Raw genomic sequence first — 23,841 nt, 5'->3', positions numbered from 1 at the left:
TCAGTTAAGAATGACCACTATATCAGTAACATTATATCAGTTAAATCAGTTAAGACTGACCACTATATCAGTAACATTATATCAGTTAAATCAGTTAAGAATGACCACTATATCAGTTACATTATATCAGTTAAGTCAGTTAAGAATGACCACTATATCAGTAACATTATATCAGTTAAATCAGTTAAGAATGACCACTATATCAGATACATGATATCAGTTAAATCAGTTAAGAATGACCACTATATCAGTAACATTATATCAGTTAAATCAGTTAAGACTGACCACTATATCAGTAACATTATATCAGTTAAATCAGTTAAGAATGACCACTATATCAGTTACATTATATCAGTTAAGTCAGTTAAGAATGACCACTATATCAGTAACATTATATCAGTTAAATCAGTTAAGACTGACCACTATATCAGTAACATTATATCAGTTAAATCAGTTAAGAATGACCACTATATCAGTTACATTATATCAGTTAAGTCAGTTAAGACTGACCACTATATCAGTAACATTATATCAGTTAAATCAGTTAAGAATGACCACTATATCAGTAACATTATATCAGTTAAATCAGTTAAGAATGACCACTATATCAGTAACATTATATCAGTTAAATCAGTTAAGAATGACCACTATATCAGATACATGATATCAGTTAAGTCAGTTAAGAATGACCACTATATCAGTAACATGATATCAGTTAAATCTGTTAAGAATGACCACTATATCAGTAACATTATATCAGTTAAGTCAGTTAAGAATCACCACTATATCAGTAACATTATATCAGTTAAATCTGTTAAGACTGACCACTATATCAATAACATTATATCAGTTAAATCAGTTAAGAATGACCACTATATCAGTAACATGATATCAGTTAAATCAGTTAAGAATGACCACTATATCAGTAACATTATATCAGTTAAATCATTTAAGAATGACCACTATATCAGTAACATGATATCAGTTAAATCAGTTAAGAATGACCACTATATCAGTAACATTATATCAGTTAAATCAGTTAAGAATGACCACTATATCAGTAACATTATATCAGTTAAATCAGTTAAGAATGACCACTATATCAGTAACATGATATCAGTTAAATCAGTTAAGAATGACCACTATATCAGTAACATTATATCAGTTAAATCATTTAAGAATGACCACTATATCAGTAACATGATATCAGTTAAATCAGTTAAGAATGACCACTATATCAGTAACATTATATCAGTTAAATCAGTTAAGAATGACCACTATATCAGTAACATTATATCAGTTAAATCAGTTAAGAATGACCACTATATCAGTAACATGATATCAGTTAAATCAGTTAAGACTGACCACTATATCAGTAACATTATATCAGTTAAGTCAGTTAAGAATGACCACTATATCAGTAACATTATATCAGTTAAATCAGTTAAGAATGTCGGCAGCATCAACTTCAGGTAGGACCTTAATGTAGCATGAACATATAACATGCAACATATGCAACGGAGTGTAAAAAAGGAACTACACAGTAAACAAGAACAAATTCATTATTAAACACAAATAATACCAAGTTTCAGAAGTATTTCAAACAAAACAAATAAACAAATAAATACACAAACATTTTTCTTATATTTAGGTTTTCAACAAATTATTTGTGGATAGATGTTATACAGAAATAAAAAAAACGTTTTTGTTGCTTCAAAGTTATTTATGCTATATAACGATGTGACAAATATATTATAAATATGAATATATTATATTGTTAAATTTGTGTTTGCATATGTAAAGTTGTAAAACACAAGGTAAATGTGTAATTTATACTTACTTTAAAACGTCACTTCATTAATTATTGCCTTTAAGGGTCATTTAATACTTTATATTTTAATATTTTATGCTAAATGTTATATTTGAAAACGAATTAAGTTACAATATAAAGACATAGAGAGAGAAAGAGAGAGAGAAGGCGAGTGAGAGAGCGAGAGAGAGCGAAAGAGACAGAGAGAGAGAGAGAGAGAGAGAGAGAGAGAGAGAGAGAGAGAGAGAGAGAGAGAAGGCGAGTGAGAGAGCGAGAGAGAGAGCGAAAGAGAGAGAGAGTGAAAGAGAGAGAGAGAGAGAGAGAAGGCGAGTGAGAGAGCGAGAGAGAGAGAGCGAAAGAGAGAGAGAGAGAGAGAGAGAGAGAGAGAGAGAGAGAGAGAGAGAGAGAGAGAGAAGGCGAGTGAGAGAGCGAGAGAGAGAGAGCGAAAGAGAGAGAGAGAGAGAGAGAGAGAGAGAGAGAAGGCGAGTGAGAGAGAGAGAGAGAGAGAGAGAGAGAGAGAGAAGGCGAGTGAGAGAGAGAGAGCGAAAGAGAGAGAGTGAAAGAGAGAGAGAGAGAGAGAGAGAGAGAGAGAGAAGGCGAGTGAGAGAGCTAGAGAGAGAGAGAGAGAGAGAGAGAGAGAAGGCGAGAGAGAGAAGGCGAGAGCGAGAGAGAGAGAGAGAGAGAGAGAGCGCGCGGAGCGCATCGCATCGTCAGTTGTGAGAAAAAGATGTAAGTCAAAAGATGGCGGAGCTACAGATGCTCTTGGAGGAAGAGATTCCTGCGGGGCGAAGAGCGTTACTGGACAGTTTCACTAATCTCGAAAGAGTCGCCGAATACTGCGAGAGCAACTACGTGCAGGTAATCGGGCGAACGGTGTTATAAAGTGTTTTTAAACTTGGCGAAGTCGAGTCTGTGTGGTGGGAATGGCTAGTTAGCCTAGTAGCAGCTAGCTACACTACCGTTCTGTTATTCAAGGCTGCGCTCCAATGTGCGTCTTCGTTTTCTCATTAGAGTGCCTGGCTAGTGCGTAGAAGACCCAGGCTGCCGGAGTTCTGTTCACTAGCTTTGCGTTGCGGTTAGAACGCAAGTGCCTGTATTGGAACGCAGCCCAGCCGCTCATCTCGCCTGCTTGAGTGGAGTAACTGACCTGAGGCATTACTTTAGCTAGCTTTCGTGCACGCGAGTACTGCGCACTGTTGTCAACAAGAAAGTTTAAACTTCAGTGTTATTAGTAGCACTGTTAGTAGTTCTGTGGTGGTTTCGATTCAGTGACTTTGTGTGGGCGTTACGTTTGTGGAGCACTGGATGAACGGTCGTGGGTCTTGTCGCGTTTCTCAGTGAGCAGACTGGCTGGAGGTGTTCTTACAGGTCCCGCTAACGTTAGCTGGCTAACTGAGACTGTTTGCATGATTTAAGCAACTTGTTAGGGTGCAGATATTATTTAAGACGGAGTATAGTCCCTAATTAGCTGTTATTGCGCAACTATTAAAATACAATAAGCGAGATAGTGCTTGCTCTTTTTCGTATACTCCGGTTTTGACCGTTGCTGGTATTAAGATGTGGGAGGGGAGCGATGGGCAGCTGAGAACCTGAGATTAAGATGGGTCTATTTTAATATAATATGTGCCTGTGTAAATCAAAAATGACAAAAATGCAAGTCCGGTGTTCATGTGAACATGTTTGAGTGTACTTTTATCACGAAGTATTTCTCTATTAGTAGCTGATCAGATTAGCTCTGTATGAAAACATATAGCTGTTTGGCAGATCCATGAGCCACTATAACCTCGAAGCAGCTAGTGTTTAGCGGTAAAAGGCAGATCACAGTGAAATCAGTATGGCAGTAACAAGCCTGCTTTCCCTCTGCAGCCTAGGCTTTTCAGACTAGGGGGACGTGAAATCCGCTGTCATGAAAGACCGAGGGCACAAGGTTGTCACATTGCCCTCCTCTTTTGGGAAGCATGTACTTGCACATCTTGCATTCCTGTATCCCTCGAGCCCCAGGCATGTGTCAGCTTCCATTTCTGACATCAGTGAAGGGAATGCAGAGTTACACTGACCAACCTGGTACCTGAAACCTGATCTTAAGCGCTGGAGCAGAAATTCTGCCATGACACCGACGAAAGCCCTTATGGCATATGGCCATTTAATCCCAGGTTTGTTATGATGTCTAGTTGGACTAGTGGACTGAAGTTTATCCTAATCTGAACATGGTCAAGATGTCTTGTGCTCTGTGGCTGGCTAGATTGTATGTTTTTGGGCATTTTGGGTACTAATGATAATGTACATTCTGGAAGTTATACATATTTTTGTCCCCAGTATTTGTGTATAGCTGCCAAAAAGAGGCTGCATGTGTGTCTGAACAGTAAGTAATGTGTTCATTTTTTCCCTGCATTAGAATTTTTTTGAAGTCACTCCACTGCTCTGATGTTCTTCTCAAGGCTTTGCTCATTCTTTGATTCTTCAAAGATGAGGTAGTACCAGCTGCACCATGCTGCCTCCCCTGGGCTCTTGTTGTAAAAAGCTTTCTTCCATGCTTTGGAACTGTTCAGTCATCATATCTTTAGTATCCCCTTTATGGCCCTGCCATTGTTTTTGGGAGGCAAAGGTTGTTCCCAGTGGGCAAATCCTCAGGGAGCTTTAGTGAAGTTTTTGTCACATAACCAAAAGCTATTTGTGATTCTTAAAGCAGTGATTTGATGACTGATACAAGGCTTGCAGCTACTGCAAGGATAGCATTGCTGAAATGTAGTGAAAACCACCAAAAAGTGTTTCTCAAAATGAGAAAAGAACATGCAGTCTTGAAAACATTGCATATCTGAAAATGTGATTTCTACCAATAAATGTTTTACAGCTTGTTTGTTGAAATCATCGTACAGTTGACTTTTAACTGTTTGCTATCAATTAAAAACAACTGATAGACCTAATCTTGTGGAGCAGTCCATGTCATTTTAGATTTGCGTCATAAATAGAGATCCCAAAAAGAGTCTTCTCTGTTTCCAGGCTTTTGGGAATCGAGAGTCCACATGGTGAAAGTAAAGTTTGCTTTGCTAAGTACTAATCGGTCATATAATTAAACATATTGTCTCCCTGAAGAGCAACTGAAGTGGTGGCAGATGAAGTTAATTATCAAGATCCCTTATCATTCATAATATAAATCATAAAGGTATATTTATGAATGTAATTAAAGTAGTACTTTTCAATTTGCTGGATGCTCTTCCCCGTGTCTTGATTTAAAAAAATATTGTGTGGAATCAACCTGGAATTGGAGTTGGAGTCACATCCAGATTTTTTAGAATCTGCCAGCCCTAGTCTTACAGCTTTATTTGAGAAATGTATTAAATTAAAACCTCTTTCACAACCAAAAAGCTTCCAAGGTAGATAATCTTCAGATTGACCTCACACTTTCATAATGAAGGGTAGATCACAGCCTCTTTTCACTACATGGTAGCACAGTGAGTTACAGCACTTAAACCATGTCTCGTATGATTAATGATTAACACTTACTCTGGCTGTCAGTCCAGGATTTGATTCACGGTAATGGGTTCATGACTTGAGATTCTCATGATTTTTGAACAAAATATGAATGAAGAAAGATGATGACAATGATTGTGTTGCTTCACAAGTTTCTTACAACACTAGGGGTGGTGGGCAGGAGGAGTGCAGGAGTGAATTGTTGATTGGTGCTGATTATTAGATGACATGCTTAATAGAGTGATTGTCAGTCTCCATGTTGTCACAGTTTTGTGTTATGATGCAATGTTCTACTTCTACCAATTACTATTGAAAATAAATGACAGCAATTGTGTTTTTTGTTTGTTTTTGTGATAAATATTTATGATATTATTTTGAGAAAATAGTAGTGCCCTGTCACTTTCTTTAAATGTTACTACTTTAGCACACAAGATGTTTGTTTGAATAGTGTGATATACTACTGGGGAAGGTACAATTTGATAGGTGTTGATTATCTAACTCTTTATTAGTGAGCAAAAAGTCCTAAACTAAAACTGTTGTCTTCTCTAGGTCTCCTCAAGTTCCCTGTGTGTTTACAAGGAAATAATTCTGTAGACTAGAGTCCAGATTTTAAATATTTAGACTATAGGCCTAAAAGGGGTGGAATGCTTTAAATGGTCAGTTTTGGTGGCATTGGAAAAAAAAATCTGTACTGCTTTATAAAAAAGCAAGAAAAAAGACAGTGTATATAGTGACTCTGAGCATGTCCTCCAGGAGATGATGTATTGGCTCCTACTACGTACGGCATGAATTTTGAGACATTCTCAGTTTAAATGCTTAAGTGACTGTTTAATTGGACTCATTATAAACTCATAGCTCCCCTGTCTGACATTCCCACAGAATCATTGCAGAACTATCCATTACAATATGTTTAACTGACCCATGCACCCAGAGTGACAGACAGTAAGAAGAGCTCAGACAGAGGGATTAGCCTCCTGTGCCATGACCATTGTCCTATCCCCACCTCCTTCAGCACCTTAAGCATACAGCCAGAACCTCAGAACAACAAAGAGAAGAAGAGAAAAATGTAAAAAGTGAGAAAGAAGGATGTTGTATTGATTAGCAATGTGTAACTTTGCCTCTCACACAAGTTGTTTTTTGATTACTGAGATTTAGAGTGACTGGACCAGTCGGATATAGCTTAATTATAAATCCATCATGGATGGGTCAGTCAGTGGAAGTCATATATCTTAAACAAGTTTCACATTTTATCTGATCTTAACGTGGAGGAAGTTATGGAGTAATCTAGTATATTTCTGAGGTGAGTAGGGCTGTGTTCAAAATGTTCATACGGTGGATGTGGCGATACTCATATGGATGCACTTATGACTGTATTGATATTTAGGACTTTGTTTTATACTGCAAGTGTTTGTAAGCATGTGGTAAACATGTCTTCTAACAGTTAGGATTTAGCTATTCTAGTGATACACCGACATTCTTGGCTGCGGCCTATGCGGTAGGTCGAAAACTAGTCAAAGCAGACAAATAATTTTTAACTGCAGTATACGCGCCACCAAATCCATTGTCTTGACCACACAGAATGGTTGTTCTTGCGGGGCAGTGATTTTTAGATTCTGATTTGCACGTCAGCACATTCATTTGAAGCTGAGTGTACCAGTGATGTTGCCGTTCTAGCAGGGACTTTCTGTTGTTTTGTTGTATACTGTGTTTTCAAGTGGTGTCATCCTTGTAACGGAGAAGTTCTTAGCCATTGTACCTCCTCCTCATACTCAACGTAAAAAATGATGACATAATGCTTGTCTCTCCTAGAAACTGTGAAGTAGTTCCACACAGCGGACAATTTCAGTGTTGCTCTGGTGTTTCAATGCCTCTGTGAAGACTGCTGCAGGAAAGCACACCAGTTTGAAGTCAGCTTTGTATTTGCCAGCTTCTTATTTTGATTTTCTGGCCGTTTAAGGTGGACTGCTCTTTAAGGTGGTGCACTCAATGAAGTTTATTCATTAGGTTGTGTGCTGTTTTGAGCTTGAATGAAATGTTTTTAAGGCCTGTGTGATTGGAGTTAGCTTAACTTTCACAGACATGGTTTCGTTTGCAGCGTAATAAGTAATGGAACAATAAACCCATCCGTTCAAATAGAATTAGTAGAATTGTTGTTTATTGAAAATGAAATATTAAATTGACTTTTTTTACTGTAAACATTGCTTAGTTGTTGGTTAATCTGAGATTTGGGTTTTTGTTTGTGTCTGTGTGGAAGCGAGAGAGAAAACTAACATCTGGCTGTACTTTGGTCTTCTGTAGTGTTTTAGCACCGTTATGTTCTGTGACTGCTGATTTCCAGTTACTCCATGTCCCTTGAGTTGGGTCATACTAGACACATCAGCAATGACAGCAACCTTTCCCAGTGACGTGTGTGTTGGTGTGCATGCCATTGAGTGATGTGCAATGTCAGCCTGTTGCGCTCTGTAAAGTATGGAGAGGTGTCCTCCTATTCCAGCTCTTCCAGCTGCTTTTGGTTAGCCAGTGTTGCGCAGTGTCCCACAGGTAATTAGAACCAGGTTTGACTGCTGTGATCATTGCGAAGTTAAGAGAACACTAACGGGGGCTGAGCGTATTTCTGGAAAGGCGTGGTCTTTCTACAATGTTTGTTTGGGTGATAACCATGGAGACAGTATGACACATGCATATTTCACTCGGCGCAGTATAGGTTATTTATCCCCTCTTGGGTCAGTCCATGATGGATAAGTGTGTTCAGCGGAGGCTAAGTTTTCTCCCATGAGGAAGAGGAAGCAGATGAGAAGAATTCTTGGAGAGTTCATACTTTTAATTTGAGATTATTTAAATTTCTGATCCTGTTATGTCTGAGTCTGTTAAGATGAAACTTGTTTATTTCTCCAAAAAGTAGTGTCAGTAACTCTGGTTAGATAGATCTTCTTTATTCACATGTTTTCTGCAGACATTTGACTGAACTTTGCTGGTGAAGCTGGATTTAGTGTTTTTTATTGCATCAGAATGTCACTTGAGGCCTTAGTCTATGTGACAGCTTTCATGTGCACTGACAGCTCAGTTAGTCTTCCTCACCCTGATCTACGAAAGACTTCACATGCATTCGTCCAATTTAAGAAGCAATGTACAGCTCAACACCCCCGCCCGACACACCATACAATTTGAGTGAAGACAGACTGTTACTTGTTGGTGGGTGGATGTCTTCCTGCTTGTTAAGGGGAAGACAGGACTGATGGAATCTCTGCTGCGTTTGAGGGATGGAGGGTCAGATGATATTTCTGTACATCGAGAACATCAGAATTCTTGTTGCCAGGTGTTTGTGGCTTACAGCAAGATGTATGAGAGTGTCAGAATGCCTAGTTTGGATAACATTGTACTAGCTGGCATAACCTTCTGGTCTGGAAAAAAGAAAAGAAGCACATTTGGAGCATTAACTGTTAGTATTGGTAGTTTTTGTTACTTTGAGATGGATTTTCAGAAGGATTTACTTCACTTCAGGTATTTAGCATGTTCAGATTTCACTTGAAAGGTATTGCATGTAGTCGCTTAGTGTTCTTAACATCCTTACCTAAACATCCACCTTCTTATATTCCACCACTGTTCCACCAGCTTTCTGAACAACCTCAATAGCCTTTCCACAGAGATCATAGCAAACATGCAGTTGTAGAACATATAAAGCGCCATGACCTGAACTTTTGTTAACTGTTCCAGTTGCCAGTTGTTTGATACATTTTTCGATATAGCAAAAATAAGAGTGGCTGAAAATGTTTTATGCATTAATATGTTCATGTTTGTATTTTCAGTTTATTACACCATTAAGCATTATAAAATACAAAGTACAATTGCTGATCTAACTGCTCTACCTCTAGTCACAGGCTAACATATTATCCCCAAGTTAACACACTAACCACAGGTTAACTTGCTAGTCCCATACAACAATATGACGTGTTACACTGAAATACAATTTGATACAGTGCAATACATTGTGTTGTTATGGGTTTAATCTAATGAACTATTTAATTCTAAAGCAGATGCACAGATGACTGAAGAAAATTTTCACTGCAGTGGGAAAATGACATTTTTGTGATTTGTAGATTTCAGCTAAAGTTGTTTTTAACCAAATATCTGTTCATAGTACATAGAGTAATGTATTTAATCAGAATCCATAGTGTGAATGAGCAAAAACATCACATGGCCTTCCCAGCTTTGTCCAATGATTTGTTACTTGCTGATTTCAAATCTTGCTTTTCACATAAGCTGGACACAGGTTACTCCACTGCTTGTACAGTGAGCACATATCCTAGTGCCCACAGCAGTGGTTGTCAAAGTGGGAATGATTGCAGAGTAATTGTGATGGATGCTGTAATTATAGCAATTGTGCTGTGTGACAGCTAAAATTCATGACTGAAAGGTGGTGGCTCAGAAGACAGTAGGCTGAATTGGATTTTTTCCCCCATGTTTTGTTCTGGCTATTGAGATTGCTCACTCTGCCTTGAAGGTGTAATGAACTGAAAGGTTTTGTGATACAATCAGCCTTGTGATTTGATTGTTTTTGTTGAGTGTCTGATTATTGGGCTAAATTAGGTTTAGGGTTCTGTCTTTCTGATGTGTTGGCTACAGCTGGGTTGGAAAGTCAAGGCTGGCAATGTAAACAGAGGAGAAGGCCTACTGGAAGAATAGCTGTCCTTTTAAGGTAAGGATAGCAGTTAGTTTCCTTTGTGGGCATTGGTGGCCTTTTGTGTGGGCACGTTCAGGGACAACGTGGATGGAAATAGAGGGGCTTTGTTATGCTGTTATCTTTAATGGTTTGCCATTTTTTGTCATTTGTTATGTAGATTTAAGAATGCTAGCAATTAATATAAGGTTCAGAAGTAATACAGGTGGTACCACAATACCTGAGCATCAAATCATCCCAATGTCTTCCTGACAACTTGAAAATTAAGTGCATTCAAAATGATTTAGGCTGTATTTGTTCATCTCATTTTTGACTGTGTTGTATGACCGTTCCACTGAGCTGCTTCCCATTCTCCTTTCACAGCTGCAGCGGTATTGATTTGTAATTTCCTCATAAAAAGAACATAAGTGGAATTGACTTCTCGCTGTGCTTGGGGAACAATAAAGCAGGGTGTCCGGAGTTGTCTGCTTGTAGTACTGCTCAGTTTAAGGAGCTGGCAAAGGAATCAGTTTCTCACCTGTAGATGTATGACAGTCAGTTTGCCTGATATGACAAATGTATTTTGTGGTATATACTCTAATAAATACAGGTATGAAACTGTCACTGGGGCAGTACCCCTCTTGTCACTGGGGTGGTACCCTCCATACCTTTAGTCAGGGAACATAATTGTATCATAATACCTAATAATAATAATATCTAAATTGTATTGACTTCAGACATCCTGTCTCGTCTCTAGGCTTTTTATTGTATTGTTCTATTTTAAAACATTACATTATGAAAAGCTAAAAGCTAAATATGCACTTTTCACCTGAAAAAATGTATTTAAGGAACATAGTTGGACCTTAAAATCACCTTAAAATTCTGCCTTTGAAGGAACATTTACATTGTTTGTACCTTGATGAATAAAAATGTAATTTCTAACAGTGTAAGGCATTGTTTTTACCACTGTTTGAATTTATTCTGCAATTAAAAACACATTTTAGAATGAACATGAATACACCTTTTCTGATTTCAGGACCTTCAAAAGTCATAAATGGCTAAAGCTTAAGCTTTAAAGTAAGACTAACAGAATAGTTCAGTGGATTATGAAAAAAAGAAAAGATAATTAATCCCAATCTGGTCCTTGGGGACCATCACATTTTTTGCTCTGTGATAGTATTGAGGACTGGGACAGGCAGAAATGTGGACCATCTGAGGGTCCCTGAGTGTTGGACGGTGAAACACTTATCGGAGAGTACATGCTGTCATTATGGAACGTCCAGGGAGTTTTCAAAGGTTCCTTTTAAGACAGTGACAGTCTGCAGTCTGGCCTGAATAGTAGTAAAGTAATCTTTTATAAGCAGGTATCTAATCAGATACTTAATTTGCAGGTGTTCTCTTCTTAATCAAACCTATTCAGCCACCCCTTTTCCATTTTATATTCTAAGGCATTCAGCTGCTCTTCCTGATCACTAACGTTTCAGTGTGTTTCGGAATGCCACACTTGGCAGCAGCACCCACAAATAATGAACCCTTGCTGTTCAGTCTGCAGTGATTTACCACCTGTAAGTGATTATGTAGCTTGTCTTAGCTGTGGCAATGTAGGTGGCTCCGAATGACTAGACTCCGACACACGAGAGTAAGGCAAGAAAGGGGGAGTGCCGCTGGGGCAGAAGCACTGGAGGGAATGCGCTGTTGGAAAATAGTTTTCTCTGCTGCTTGTTCAGTTTGATTGTTGTGATCCTTTCTGTGTAGCACTTTAAAGTAACTGGGGAAGATCATGTGCAGTGTAAGGTAACAAGCTGAGAGCAAGCCAAGGTGACTGAAACAGATCAGATGAGTCAGTGTACTGTTCCCCCAACCTCAGACTTTCTTTTGTTTCTTTTCGATACCAAAACACAGAAAACACTGGGGCTCTGAGAATGGTCTCCTAGCTTCATTGTGCAGTCTTCTCTTCTCCTCAGGCAAGAGAAAACGGACTTCCAACTAGGTCAGGATTAATGGAGCCTAAGAAGAACGGTGGACTGGAGGCCTGAGACAGAAAAAGAGAGCGAGGGGGAGAGAAAGGAGAGATGGAGGCTGAAAGATGGAGAAGGAGCAGTATACCAAGCAAGTGAGAGGGCAAGAGAGGAAAGGATAGGGTGAAGGGGTGGGGGCATGCTGTAGAGAAATACTGTGCTGTCAGTATTTATGAAGGTCCAGAGCCCTTTCAAATACTACTGGGTCATGGCCAAGCACTCCAGGCTCTTTTGCATTGCATTTTACTGTACTAACAAAAGGCCTCAGTAAACTTTTTGCCAATTTAAGTATGTGAGGGTAGCACAGGGCTGAAAAAATCCTTTAGAGCTTACAAGCATGCACACGGCTGTTCTTTTTGGCTGAAAGCTGAACCTCAAAGACGTTGTTATTATGATACTGTTCAATACTTAATACTTAGTATCAAAAAAACATAGACGAAGGGTCGGCATAGTGTGGCCCTAATGCTGTCCTGTTGCGGCTTCACAGCAGAAAAGTCAAAGAGAAAGATTTAAGACTAGCATTGATAATGTGGACATGGTCTTATTTGCATTCATAAGCACTCCATCTGGTTCTTTGATATGTTTAATCTGCAGCGAGAAACTGTCACACAAAGTCACAAAGTCAGCTTCTTGTTCTCCAGCTTCTTGTTTGAATTGTCCCGTTCCACCTTTAATAGTGCAACAGTTAGATTCTGGTGTCTCGGGAACCATTTAAGGTGGAACATTCAGACAAGAAGCTGACTTCAGTCTTGTAAAAAGTCCAAAGATGAGAGGCATTTTACAAGAAACTACTCTGCTTTTGCGTAAATGTTTCCTGCTGGAGGCGCAAGAAAAGCGACTGTAGCTGAGCTAAAGGTTAAAGCAAAATAATTTAGTTTCTTTGTTTTTTATCCTGTACTACCACATTAGCACATACTGAGGCATATTTACAGCCAAGATGGTAAAATAGACATGTTTTGGCTAACAAGTTGGTTTGATTTGTATTGAAGGGACAGAATGGCTCTTCTTAACTTTTGGGTTGCTGACCCCTGCTTTAGACAAAACAGATGTTTCCATTCGGACGGAACGATGGAAAAGTTAAACATTTCTGCAATGCTTTTGTTTGTACATGGCAGTTGTGGTTGAATAACATTGCATGAGTGTTTTGTGTATTTTGTTTACCTTGTGCTCCGAAAAAAATGTTTTGAGCAGCTTAAAAACCGTAATCACTCCAACGTTCATTGATGATTGGACCAAACAGTTTTTGTTTTTAAAACGATGGGTAAAAAGATCCAATCTGCACTGCTCAGTGTTGTTCAAACAGGGCCAGCATCCAGTTCAGGGTTGCTGGACTGGGGAGGATCCCTGGTTGTAATGCAGCTTGCTATGAAAATAATCATTAGTGATGATTTTTCATCAGCATGTAGAATTCACTTGTTTTATTAAAAAGCAAATTAAGTAAATAGAATTTATGCAATAGTGAAAATACTGCTATTTTTTTCATATTCAAATTCTAAAAACATTTTTCCTTGTTGTTATGTAATATTTTATATTTTGTATAAAATTTCAGTATTTAAATATTCTGAAACCCTATTAATATGGTATTGTGATTGGATAGAACATTACATGCAACTTGTCATACAGTTTTAGGCCAGTTAACTCCTGTCTGCTACAAACCTTTAGTTATGGTAAATGTTCTCCTGTGTACTGATCAGATCTGCCATTCACATTTCTCTCACAGACTTTAGTTGGGTTCAGAGAGATGATGCCAAAATGACATCTGTAAAACATCTAAGCAATGGGGACGTTGACTACTTTAAGGTTCCGGAGTGGCACACCAGTAAAACCCCTACAAGGATTACAACACAGACAGACTTACTCTTCCCTGCTGGATGGATAGGAGCCAAAGCCTTGATCAACGGTTTCTTTCTTTCTCTGTTTTCCTCTCTTGTGTGCTCGCTTTCTCTGAACCAGACTCCTACTCCTCTGGTGTACTAAGAGGCACTAGTGTCACCGTGGTAACAGCAGCAGGTACGCATCAGACCCATGACTGACAGACTGGCTGCTATGTCTTCTGTTGTTGTGATGCCAGCAGAGCCAGAAAAAAGCAAAAAACACATTAACAGCTCTAGTTAAAGTGTTCAATCTTAGGGAAACTAAGTAATTTACAGGGACTTTCTGGCCTAATACTGCAACATTGTATCCTCTGGCCTCATTGGTTTGGCACAATTCAAAATTTTACATTGCTTTCATGCTTTCATTCATCAATGTTCTCCCACTAGTACAGTACCTAGCAAGTGTTACACAAATACATCATACAGCTGTTGTGTATCAACCGCTTTGTGTCACCAATCCTGACTGCTAGCCTAGACAGATTGATACAGTTAAACTAGCATTAATGCAACTCCTGCATTTTTCTTCAACGAAAATGAAAGATTCTGTCTTTTTTCAGCGCAAAATGGAAGCCAGAGGCAAGTTTTTACTCTTTTATCCAGAAGCAAGAAACATTTTAGCTTGTTGTCTTCTTTGACTGAAGGGTAATTTCTCGTGTTTCAGTAATCCAGTCCAGCTTCTCCATTACAGTGATGATTTAAAGACTACAGTCATATGACTGGAATATAATATACCACTTCTTAGCAGTAATGTTAGCTATGTCTTCCTTCTGCATTCAGCAGTTAAAAAAAAGACCATCCCCAAAAATCCACAGATCGTAATATTTAAGAAGTTGCCCCAACATAAACGATATATCATCAGAAGTTTCCTGCTCTTTAGACTGGAGAATCTCAGTCTGCAGTCTGTTGTAGCACTGCTGTAGGATGCACATTAGAATGCTTACAGCAGTTATAGTGATGGTTATGCGAAATAATCTAATCCTATCCCACTGAATTGAAGCTTTTTTTGTGATTTTTATACAATGCAATAGATTTCTATCTATATTTGCTCCTGAGCTGTTTCTGCCAAGTCCTGTTGAGGTGGTCACCAACCCTGGTCTTGGAAATCTCCAGAAAAAGGGTTGAGGACCACTGCCCATGGATGACTCGTTGTTAGGGAGAGAGGTGTTGAGGTTTTCCTTTCTGCCTCGATTATTTTCAGCTGCATATATTCATATACTTAGTGGAGCCGTGGTCTGCTGCTGCTCTGTGTAGGAGGGGATTGTGTAGGTGGATAATATTTCATATTAGTCTCTATGATCAAGTGTTCAAGCAGTTATTCTCTCTCTCTGTCCTTCTTTTATCACATTGATTAGGAAATCAGACTCTTGCTGTAATGAAAGTTTTGTATGGCTTGAAAACTTCAGCTAGAATACAAGAATATGTTTATTGTTGTGTTGGAAACAGTGTTACTGTTTCTCACAGGTCTGAAACATACTTGGGGATCAACTGAAGGAGGAGAGGTTAATGAATATATGGATATCTAGTCTCATTTGCTCATTTGGGTGTTCAGGTAAGCTGTCAAGTATGTGAATATTAAACCATGTGTTTTGTTTTAGATGTGAAGCACATTATGGACATAGCTAAAGTGAGGGTTTAAGTCATGAGCATTGCTAAAGTCAGGGGTTAACTGTCTACCGTTGTGCGTTTATAAAATAAAAAAATATTATATCTTTGGGATTGGATTCAAATGGGACACAGTTATTTGGGTTGCTGTCAGTGTACTTAGGGGGTGGTGGTCACCCTGAGTATAGCCTTTATGTGGGAAACACTGGATATGCTTTTCAGCTTTATTGTAACATTCTCATATGAATAATACACTGATTTGAAAATTCTGACCTGACACCAAAATTCGGGGCCTGACACCAGAATTTCTGTGTTGTCTTGTGTAGATGGATGTTGTGTATAACTTTTTGTAAACCACAGTCTATACTAATGTCTGCTTTTCTTAACAGACGTTTATTCTGTCCCTCCTTCTCCTGCTCTTTTACTCATCTGTGAACATGTGCTAATCTGTGAACATTAGGCTAAGCTAAAGCCTAATTATTTAAGACACCCTTTTAAAAGACATTATCGGGGTTTTCTGCTGCTCTTCTTATCCGGTCAGTGTAGCATGGCTTTGGTGCGTCCACTGAGTCATTAGGCTCAATACCATGTAATTATTCTGGAACCCACCCTCCATCGTGTGTGTGCATCTGCTTTGTGTGTGTGCATGTGTGCGTTTTGATTGGGAGTGTGTCTGACTGTGGAAGATTGATGAGTATATTGCGTTTGCTGGCCTTATTGTAATATGGCAGTAATCTTATTAATGCCTTCCCCTGCAGTGAATAGCGAAGGCACAGGCATTTGTGACCGTCAACACCTGTTAGTGAAGCTGGTTGATCTGGCTCATCTCTATTTAAAGGCCTTGGCTCTTTACTCACCCTTTTCTTTTAGGTGTTTCTTATGCATTTGTATGAACGCTCTTGACTTTCAGAGTAGATCAGTAGACCCTATTTGTTGGTTGAATTTTAAACCTGTTTCCAGTGGGGTTGTCCCTATTGAATCTGAAAGAATTGGTAACAGATGATCAAGTAGTCCTGGGTGATACTACAGTGCATTTTACATATCATTCAGTATTGATTGTTTATAAGTATTATGTGCATTTATGTGTAATGCTCAATTTTAATCAGGGCTGTACCTATGATTTTTATTTATTTATTTTTTAAGGCAGATACTGTTTTTTTCCAGAGCCAAATTAGCTGATTACCCATTTGTTTTACCCTAATCTTATACTGTATAGGGTAAGTGAACATGTGAAACATACTAGAACCTTTCCATCACTTTTTACTAGGAAAATTTGCAGTATAAAACACTTTAATTGCTCTTTAGCCAAACAGATATTTTACCTTTTGCAATTTATAATAACTTGCATATTTTACTAAAATGAATCCAAGTCATTGAATAATTATAGCACAGTTATGAGGAGTGAGGCTTAATTGTGCTACAGCGTTTTGGGTACATGTGTAGCACAGTGCAAGTGCACTTACCCAGCTCATGTCATTTTGTCATAAAGTTGCAACTCAGATCTGGCAAAATAAAAGCAATAAATTACCAGTTTTAGAAAACAAAAGGCTACAAAGATACAAATATTATATATCAGAATGAAATATAAAATAAGTTTAAATAAGAATTTATTTACATTTTGATAATATTGTCCCTATACTGGCCTTCGCATTCAACACCAAGCATGTACATCTTTTAAAAACTTAAGCCAACCAAAATCTAAATTATATATATAATAAACTAACAATTTACAATATAAAAATGGCATGTTCAGTACATGTTTGTAAAACTGACATAAAAACTCAAAATATGTCAGTTTAGAGTGTGTTGTGCTATACACATGCTAAAAATGAAGTGATTTTACTGTGACATGTTAGGTGGCAGCCTAACATGCCTTACTTTAATATGTGAAATGTGTAAGTATATTATCTACAAAAACACTAGGGGTGCACGCTTGGAATTGGGCAAGACCAGAGTAAGCAAATTTGGTTTTTCTCAAACACAAAGGCTGATAAATTGTCTCTTGGCCAGGTTGGTTGAAAAGAAATGTCTGTGTAACAAATCTGTGTAAAAAAAAATACAAATATTGTTGCAGGACTCCAAACACACTTGATCAGGACATGCCTGATTTCCAGCCTGCAGTGAAGGAGGAACATGCTAAGATAAGAGGAAGCTTTTTCAGGTAGTTGTGTGCAGTGATAGTGGTTTATGGTTCTCCTTTCAGCCTAGTCCATTGTTTCTTTAGCCACATCTATGTACAGCAGATATGGTGGGGTTCTTTTTCAGATTAGGACTCTTTCTCTACACACAGTTCTCCCTGTAAATGCCTGTGGGTGGGGGTCTGTGTGAGAATGCGCCCCTCCTCCGCTCTCGCTGAAGGGGAATATGAGTGCACCCGGCTCTGGAGCAGCTGTGATGTCATCGTTGCGCTACACTGTTATTCACAGTGCACTGGATCTGCATATTAGTGTCAGCATGTCAGCATGTGTCCCGGGGGAGGGTCTGCCACTCTGACCTACATGCCTGCCTGATGCTAGCCCACAACACACACATACACTTGTTTAAAACTCTACACATTTGTTGTAAAACATTCTGGAGGATTTGGTTATTTTAGTGCTGTGATGTGAGCTGTAAAATGTTATTGACCTGGATGAATGCATCTTTCATTTAGTTCTTCAGATCTATTTTGCACATCAAGAATAGAAATTTATTAGTTGATTCATTCAAGATTTCAATGTACAGAGCACAAATTAAACACAGGATGTGTGAAGTGACTGTCTTCTCCTGGCACAACCATGGTACAAAGATAGGGATTGTGTTAAAACAGACACTCAGTCAGTCTCACAGTTCAGTACAGGATTCAAAGCACTCAGTCATGTGACACACTGGTGCAAAATGTTGCACTCACAGAAGTGCTGAGATCCTGACATTCCATATGCAGACACATGCTCACACACTCCTGTCTGTTCCTGACAGTGCAACTGTGTCCTTATTTATTTATTTATTCATTCATTCATTTCTACTGTTGTGGTTCAAGTGTATAAAGGCTGAATGACATTGATTTGAAATGAGATATTTGATAACATTGTTGAGTATTGTGGTAATATGAGAAGCAAGTACAGCAGATGTGGTGGGAATTTCAAATTAGGGCTCTTGTTGTACACACAGTTCTCCCTGTAAGAGCCATGATGGGAGAAAAAAATAATTCTTCCAGAAGCACATTTGTGAGGTCAGACACTGATGTTGGACAAGAAGGCCTGGCTCACAGTCTACGCTCTACTTCATCCCAAAGGTGTTCTATCAGGTTGAGGTCAGGACTCCGTGCAGGCCAGTCAAGTTCTTCCACACCAAACTCGCTTATCCATGTCTTTATGGACCATGCTTTGTGCACTGGTGCGCAGTCATGTGGAAACAGTTCCCACAAAGTTGGGAGCATGAAATTGTCCAAAATTTTTTGGACTGCTGAAGCATTAAGAGTTCCTTTCACTGGAACTAAGGGGCCGAGCCCATCTCCTGAAGAACAAGCCCACACCATAATCCCCCCTCCACCAAACTTTACACTTGGAACAATGCAGTCAGACAAGTATTGCCAGATGGAGAAGCGTGATTCGTCACACCAGAGAACACATCTCCAACGCTGTAGGGTCCAGTAGCGGCACTTTATACTACTGTATTTGACCCTTTGTGTGGCCCTTGGTGATGTAATGCTTAGATGCAGCTACTCGGCCATGGAAACCCATTCCATGAAGCTCTCTGCACTGTTCTTGAGCTAATCTGAAGGCCACGTGAAGTTTGGAGGTCTGTAATGATTGACTCTGCAGAAAGTTGGCGACCTCTGCGCACTATGTGCCTCAGCATCTGCTGACCTCGCTCTGTCATTTTACATGGCCTACCACTTCGAGGCTGAGTTGCTGTCGTTCTCAATTGCTTCCACTTTGTTATAATACCACTGACAGTTGACTGTGGAATATTTAGTAGCAAAGAAATTTAACGACTGGACTTGTTGCACAGGTGGCATCCTATCACAGTACCACACTGGAATTCACTGAGCTCCTGGGAGCGACCCATTCTCTCACAAATGTTTGTAGAAGCAGGTGCAGGCCTGGTTTTATACACCTGTGGCCATGGAAGTGATTGGAACACCTGAATTAAATTATTTGGATGGGTGAGTCAATACTATAATTATAATTTTGGCAATGAAATGTATATATGTGTGCCATTTATTATTGTATGAAAGATAAGTAATGAAATACTTATAGCTAAAATCACAAATGCAAGCACCATTTTCTCTGTAGGCCTACAAAACAAATAATTCTTAATAAAGTATAAAGTACAAAATAAATAAATAATAATAATAATAAAGTACAAATAAAGTACAAAAGTCAGAGACCATCCTACATGTATACAATCTTCTGTCAGAACAGAACAAGTTCAAGAGACTGAGAATTTCTGAGAATAGATTTAAGATCCACATGTGAGGAAAGTATAAGTCAAAGGAGAATAGTGGGAAAAAAGCGTTTCCAAAACTAGAATTTAATTGTCCCAATCAGAACAACACATAAAGATTTCGTCTTTGAGACAGAGGAAAAATTCAAGCCCCACGCTTCCCTCAGATCTGAAAAAAAATCCATAAGTGTTTAACCATCCTTACACTGTGAGAAGACAACTCAATGCAGTGCGTCAAAGCAACTCTGCTATGTATGATCAGCTCATATCAGCACAGCACATACTAACACATCACCACATCAGTGTCACTGCAGTGCTGAGAACGATTCACTACCCAAATAATACCTGCTCTATGGTGGTCCTGAAGGGGTCCTGACTATTGAAAAGTAGTGAAAGGGAGTTAAAGACTTATGCAAAGAAACAGATGGACTACAGTCTACTCATTTTAGTTGTTGGGATTGCAACTCTAACTTATTTTTGCTTTTCTTCTCTGTTTGCCCTCATTCCAGTCTCCAGATAAGCACAGAGCACTAGAGGAAACCAAAAACTACACTACTCAGTCCCTGGCCAGTGTCGCGTACCTGATCAACACACTAGCCAACAATGTGCTGCAGATGCTGGATATCCAGGCGTCACAGCTACGCCGCATGGAGTCCTCCATCAACCACATCTCGCAGGTAAGATGTTTTAAGGGCTGCAGCCACTGAATATTTTCATTTCTTAAAGAATATCTTGATTGTTTTAATTCTGACAAAAAGGGTCCACATCCAAGGCAAAAATGCAGAGCTCTAGAGCATAACTTTGTATGCTTAATCATGTTTTATTCTTTTAGACACTCTCTCACTCTAACGTATCTGTAGTTTAGTCCCTTGTCCTATTTACATTGCTATTGCACATTGTCAGACCTGAAGCATCTTTACTGCATCAGTTTCACTTAATGCTGAAAATCATTTAGCCCTGTCTGAGGAGCTGGAGGAGCCAGCAGCGGTGGCTAATTCCCCCTGCTTGGGTTTTTATTTAACAGCTGTCAACAGCACGCTGTCTAACGGGATTAAGGAGTGCCTTGCTGCAGCTCCTCTAACGCATTAATCAGCCCCCTCTCCTCAAGTGTTTTCCGCATGAGCTTCTCCTGAGTTTGCGTGAACTGAAATGAAACATGGATCTGCCTGAAGGTATTTGTAGGCTTGAACATAGTCATGCTATTGATCCATGATCAACGTGTGTCTGTGTGCATGTACACTGTATGTCCAAAACTTTGTGGACAACTGCATCTCTTCTAAAATCAATGGTATTAATAGGGACTTTGTCCTCTCTTTTCTGTAGTATCAGCATCTACTCTTAGGGTAGATCTCAAAACTCGTTCCAGGTGTATTCAGTGGTGGTCCATCACACCAGAGAAAGAGGTTTCACTGCTCCACAACCCGAAACTAGGGAGCTTTATATTCTTCTATCTGATGCTTGGTGTGAGGCATGGTGACTAAGCAGTGCTTTTCAATAGAGGATTTACAAGCTTGTATTATTAAAGCGTCTGGATACTTATTTTTCTGTAGGACTGTGCATTACCATGATTCTTTAAGGTTGGCTTGGCATGAGTGAATGCCACTGTCTGCTTGTTTCCTTCCACATTGATTGTTTACCAAATCTTTTATCTCTTTTTAAGATATTACCACAGTACTCTGTTCATTTTATTGTCTTTAAGAGCAGTTGGTGGTTATACATTTTGTGGAGTGGAAATCAATGAGGAGAAAAAAATATTTTTAGGAGTTGGGATAGGTATTATGTTTCGTAAAGCAAAGTGAAAATGAGTCAAACTTTAACGATGAGAAATATCATTACAATGAGTATATAGTCATGTATTTAGAAAACATTTTGCTTTCTAGAAGAGCAAGAAAGTGACAAGCATATTTTGGCTATAAGATGGCCAGTGAGTGAGAATATCATTGTGACACTAATATTGAGTTCCTGAATACTGTTCTGTGTTTGTTGCTTTCAGTCAGAAGGAATACCTGACATTTTTTTTCTTGTTACCTCTCACCTTTCTTTTTGTTCTTTGCCTGTCATGCAGACAGTGGATATACACAAGGAGAAAGTGGCAAGACGGGAGATTGGCATCCTGACAACCAATAAGAACACTTCCCGCACCCACAAAATTATTGCTCCAGCCAACCCTGAGCGGCCAGTGCGTTACATTCGGAAACCTATTGATTACAACGTGCTGGATGACATTGGCCATGGAGTGAAGGTAGGCTCATACAACACAAGATTGAACCACTTTTTGTTAAGCATTGTTAGAACACTGGGCAGAAAGACAGTTCGAGCAATGCATGGTAGTGCTGTTTTCTAACAGTTGTTGATATTTTCGCTAATACTAACAGATGTTCTGTGGCATAACTTAGCGTGTCTTTCTTTTTTGTCTCTAAACTGTCACTAATCTGTCTGTGCTTCTCCCTTGCTTCTTTTCTCTGCTCCATTCTTGATTTAAGTGGTTACTTAGGTTCAAGGTAAGGGCTTTTAATGTTGTCTGTTGTGCGCAGGTTAGATGATTTATGGGGAGGTGGGATGATTTCTTGGTACTGACCATTCCAAGATAATGGAAACAAGATTAATTTCAGTGTTGACTGGTATGGCTGGGTGATATATTGAATGTTGGGATGCTGTGTTGAATGTAAATAAAATCAGAATCCAGTGATGTGAAAATCATTTAAATTGAGACAGAGTCTTTCAGAAGTAAAGATGGGGAGGTGACACCACTCTGTGAAAGACTGCACAGGAAAATAATGTTTCTTAACATAAAATAGCATAGATCTTCAGACCCTCAGGCAGCACTGCATTAAAAACTGTTCTGTAGTGGAAATCACTGCATTACTCATGAACACTTTTGAAAACTGCTGCCTGTGAGCACAGTTTAAATATGGAAATCATGGACACAGCAACCTCCATGCTACAGAAAAGAGGGACCATCCAGCTTGTTATCAGCACACAGTTCAAAAGTCAGCATCCGTGATGATATGGGGGCTCATGGCATGAATGACTTGCATGTCTGTGAAGGCACCATTGATGCTGAATTATACCCAAACATAAAGTTTTCACAGTTTTAACATTTGAGATGTTGTCTTTGTACTGTTTTAATGAAATATTGGGCTTAAATGATTTGCATATCATTGCGCTGTTTTAATTTATATTTTGCACAGTGTCCTAACAAAGTAGCAGACGCTCTGAATATAGTTTTGATATTGAAGTCTAATTTATGCCAAGTTTCTTGAAGGTCTTGGCAGTCATTTGCCCCTCCTTGTCGCTCAGGTATGTATGAATGTACAGGTATGTTAATATGAATGTAGTCATATTAACAAATAAACCCAGGAATACCACAGTACAGTTCTTTTGTCCTGCAGTACAAAGCAAATATAATCACATGGCATTTTTCCTTGTGTTCATTTAGTGAAAACCAGACCTCAGTTTAAAAGAAAAAAAAAAAGTAAACAAAAATGCAGCAAACATTTTGAATCTACTTGGCACGATGGAGACCCTTCCAAGCTTGCATACTTCATTTAAAGGCTGCTTATAAAGGCCGTTTAGTCCATATTATGGTTCTTAATAAGCCATTTTCAGAGAAAATTAAAAATTTGAGCCATATCACCCTGCCCAGTTCACTGGCTGTTACAGGCATCCATTTAGCCAATGCAAAGGCCATTATATAGCTAAATTACTAAGCATTTTCATTTTCTTTATGTGGACTGCACTGCGTATGCTCAATGGGAGAAAAGGTTGAAAGAAATCATCACTTCTTTCTCTAGCATTATCATGTGCTATTAGCTTTTTACCCTCTCCTCATAACAGTGTAAGCGCGCATGTGGTGCATTTCATGCATCTTCGGACAGTGTGACCCTTGTTTGCCAGTTGCCCATGTGTTAAGCTGCCAAGGTGGCACAAGCTGCTTCCTGTCTCTCTGTGCGTAGCTGATTGTTCCCATGCCAACGCTGCGTC

General features: G+C 39.0%; 1 protein-coding gene across 9 annotated transcripts in view; it reads left to right on the top strand.

The window, feature by feature from the left end:
- The first annotated feature begins 2,453 nt into the window (after positions 1-2,453).
- The window catches only part of abi2a (abl-interactor 2a), a 38,550-nt gene continuing 17,162 nt past the window's right edge, over positions 2,454-23,841 (top strand). For 4 of the 9 annotated variants that reach the window (XM_017691726.2, XM_017691724.2, XM_017691722.2 and 1 more), the window contains exons 1-4: positions 2,454-2,668; positions 20,367-20,534; positions 21,923-22,099; positions 22,341-22,358. In XM_017691726.2, coding sequence (XP_017547215.1) covers positions 2,552-2,668; positions 20,367-20,534; positions 21,923-22,099; positions 22,341-22,358 — 480 coding nt within the window. In that variant the 5' untranslated portion in view covers positions 2,454-2,551. The remainder of the gene's footprint in view (positions 2,669-20,366; positions 20,535-21,922; positions 22,100-22,340; positions 22,359-23,841) is intronic. The other 5 variants (XM_017691723.2, XM_017691719.2, XM_017691729.2 and 2 more) reach the window with 3 other exon arrangements.

The sequence above is a fragment of the Pygocentrus nattereri genome, chromosome 6, assembly GCF_015220715.1.
Source record: "Pygocentrus nattereri isolate fPygNat1 chromosome 6, fPygNat1.pri, whole genome shotgun sequence".
Classification (NCBI taxonomy): Eukaryota; Metazoa; Chordata; class Actinopteri; order Characiformes; family Serrasalmidae; genus Pygocentrus; species Pygocentrus nattereri.
Note: the sequence above shows the minus strand (reverse complement) of the source record. Positions and strands in the feature narration are given on the sequence as shown.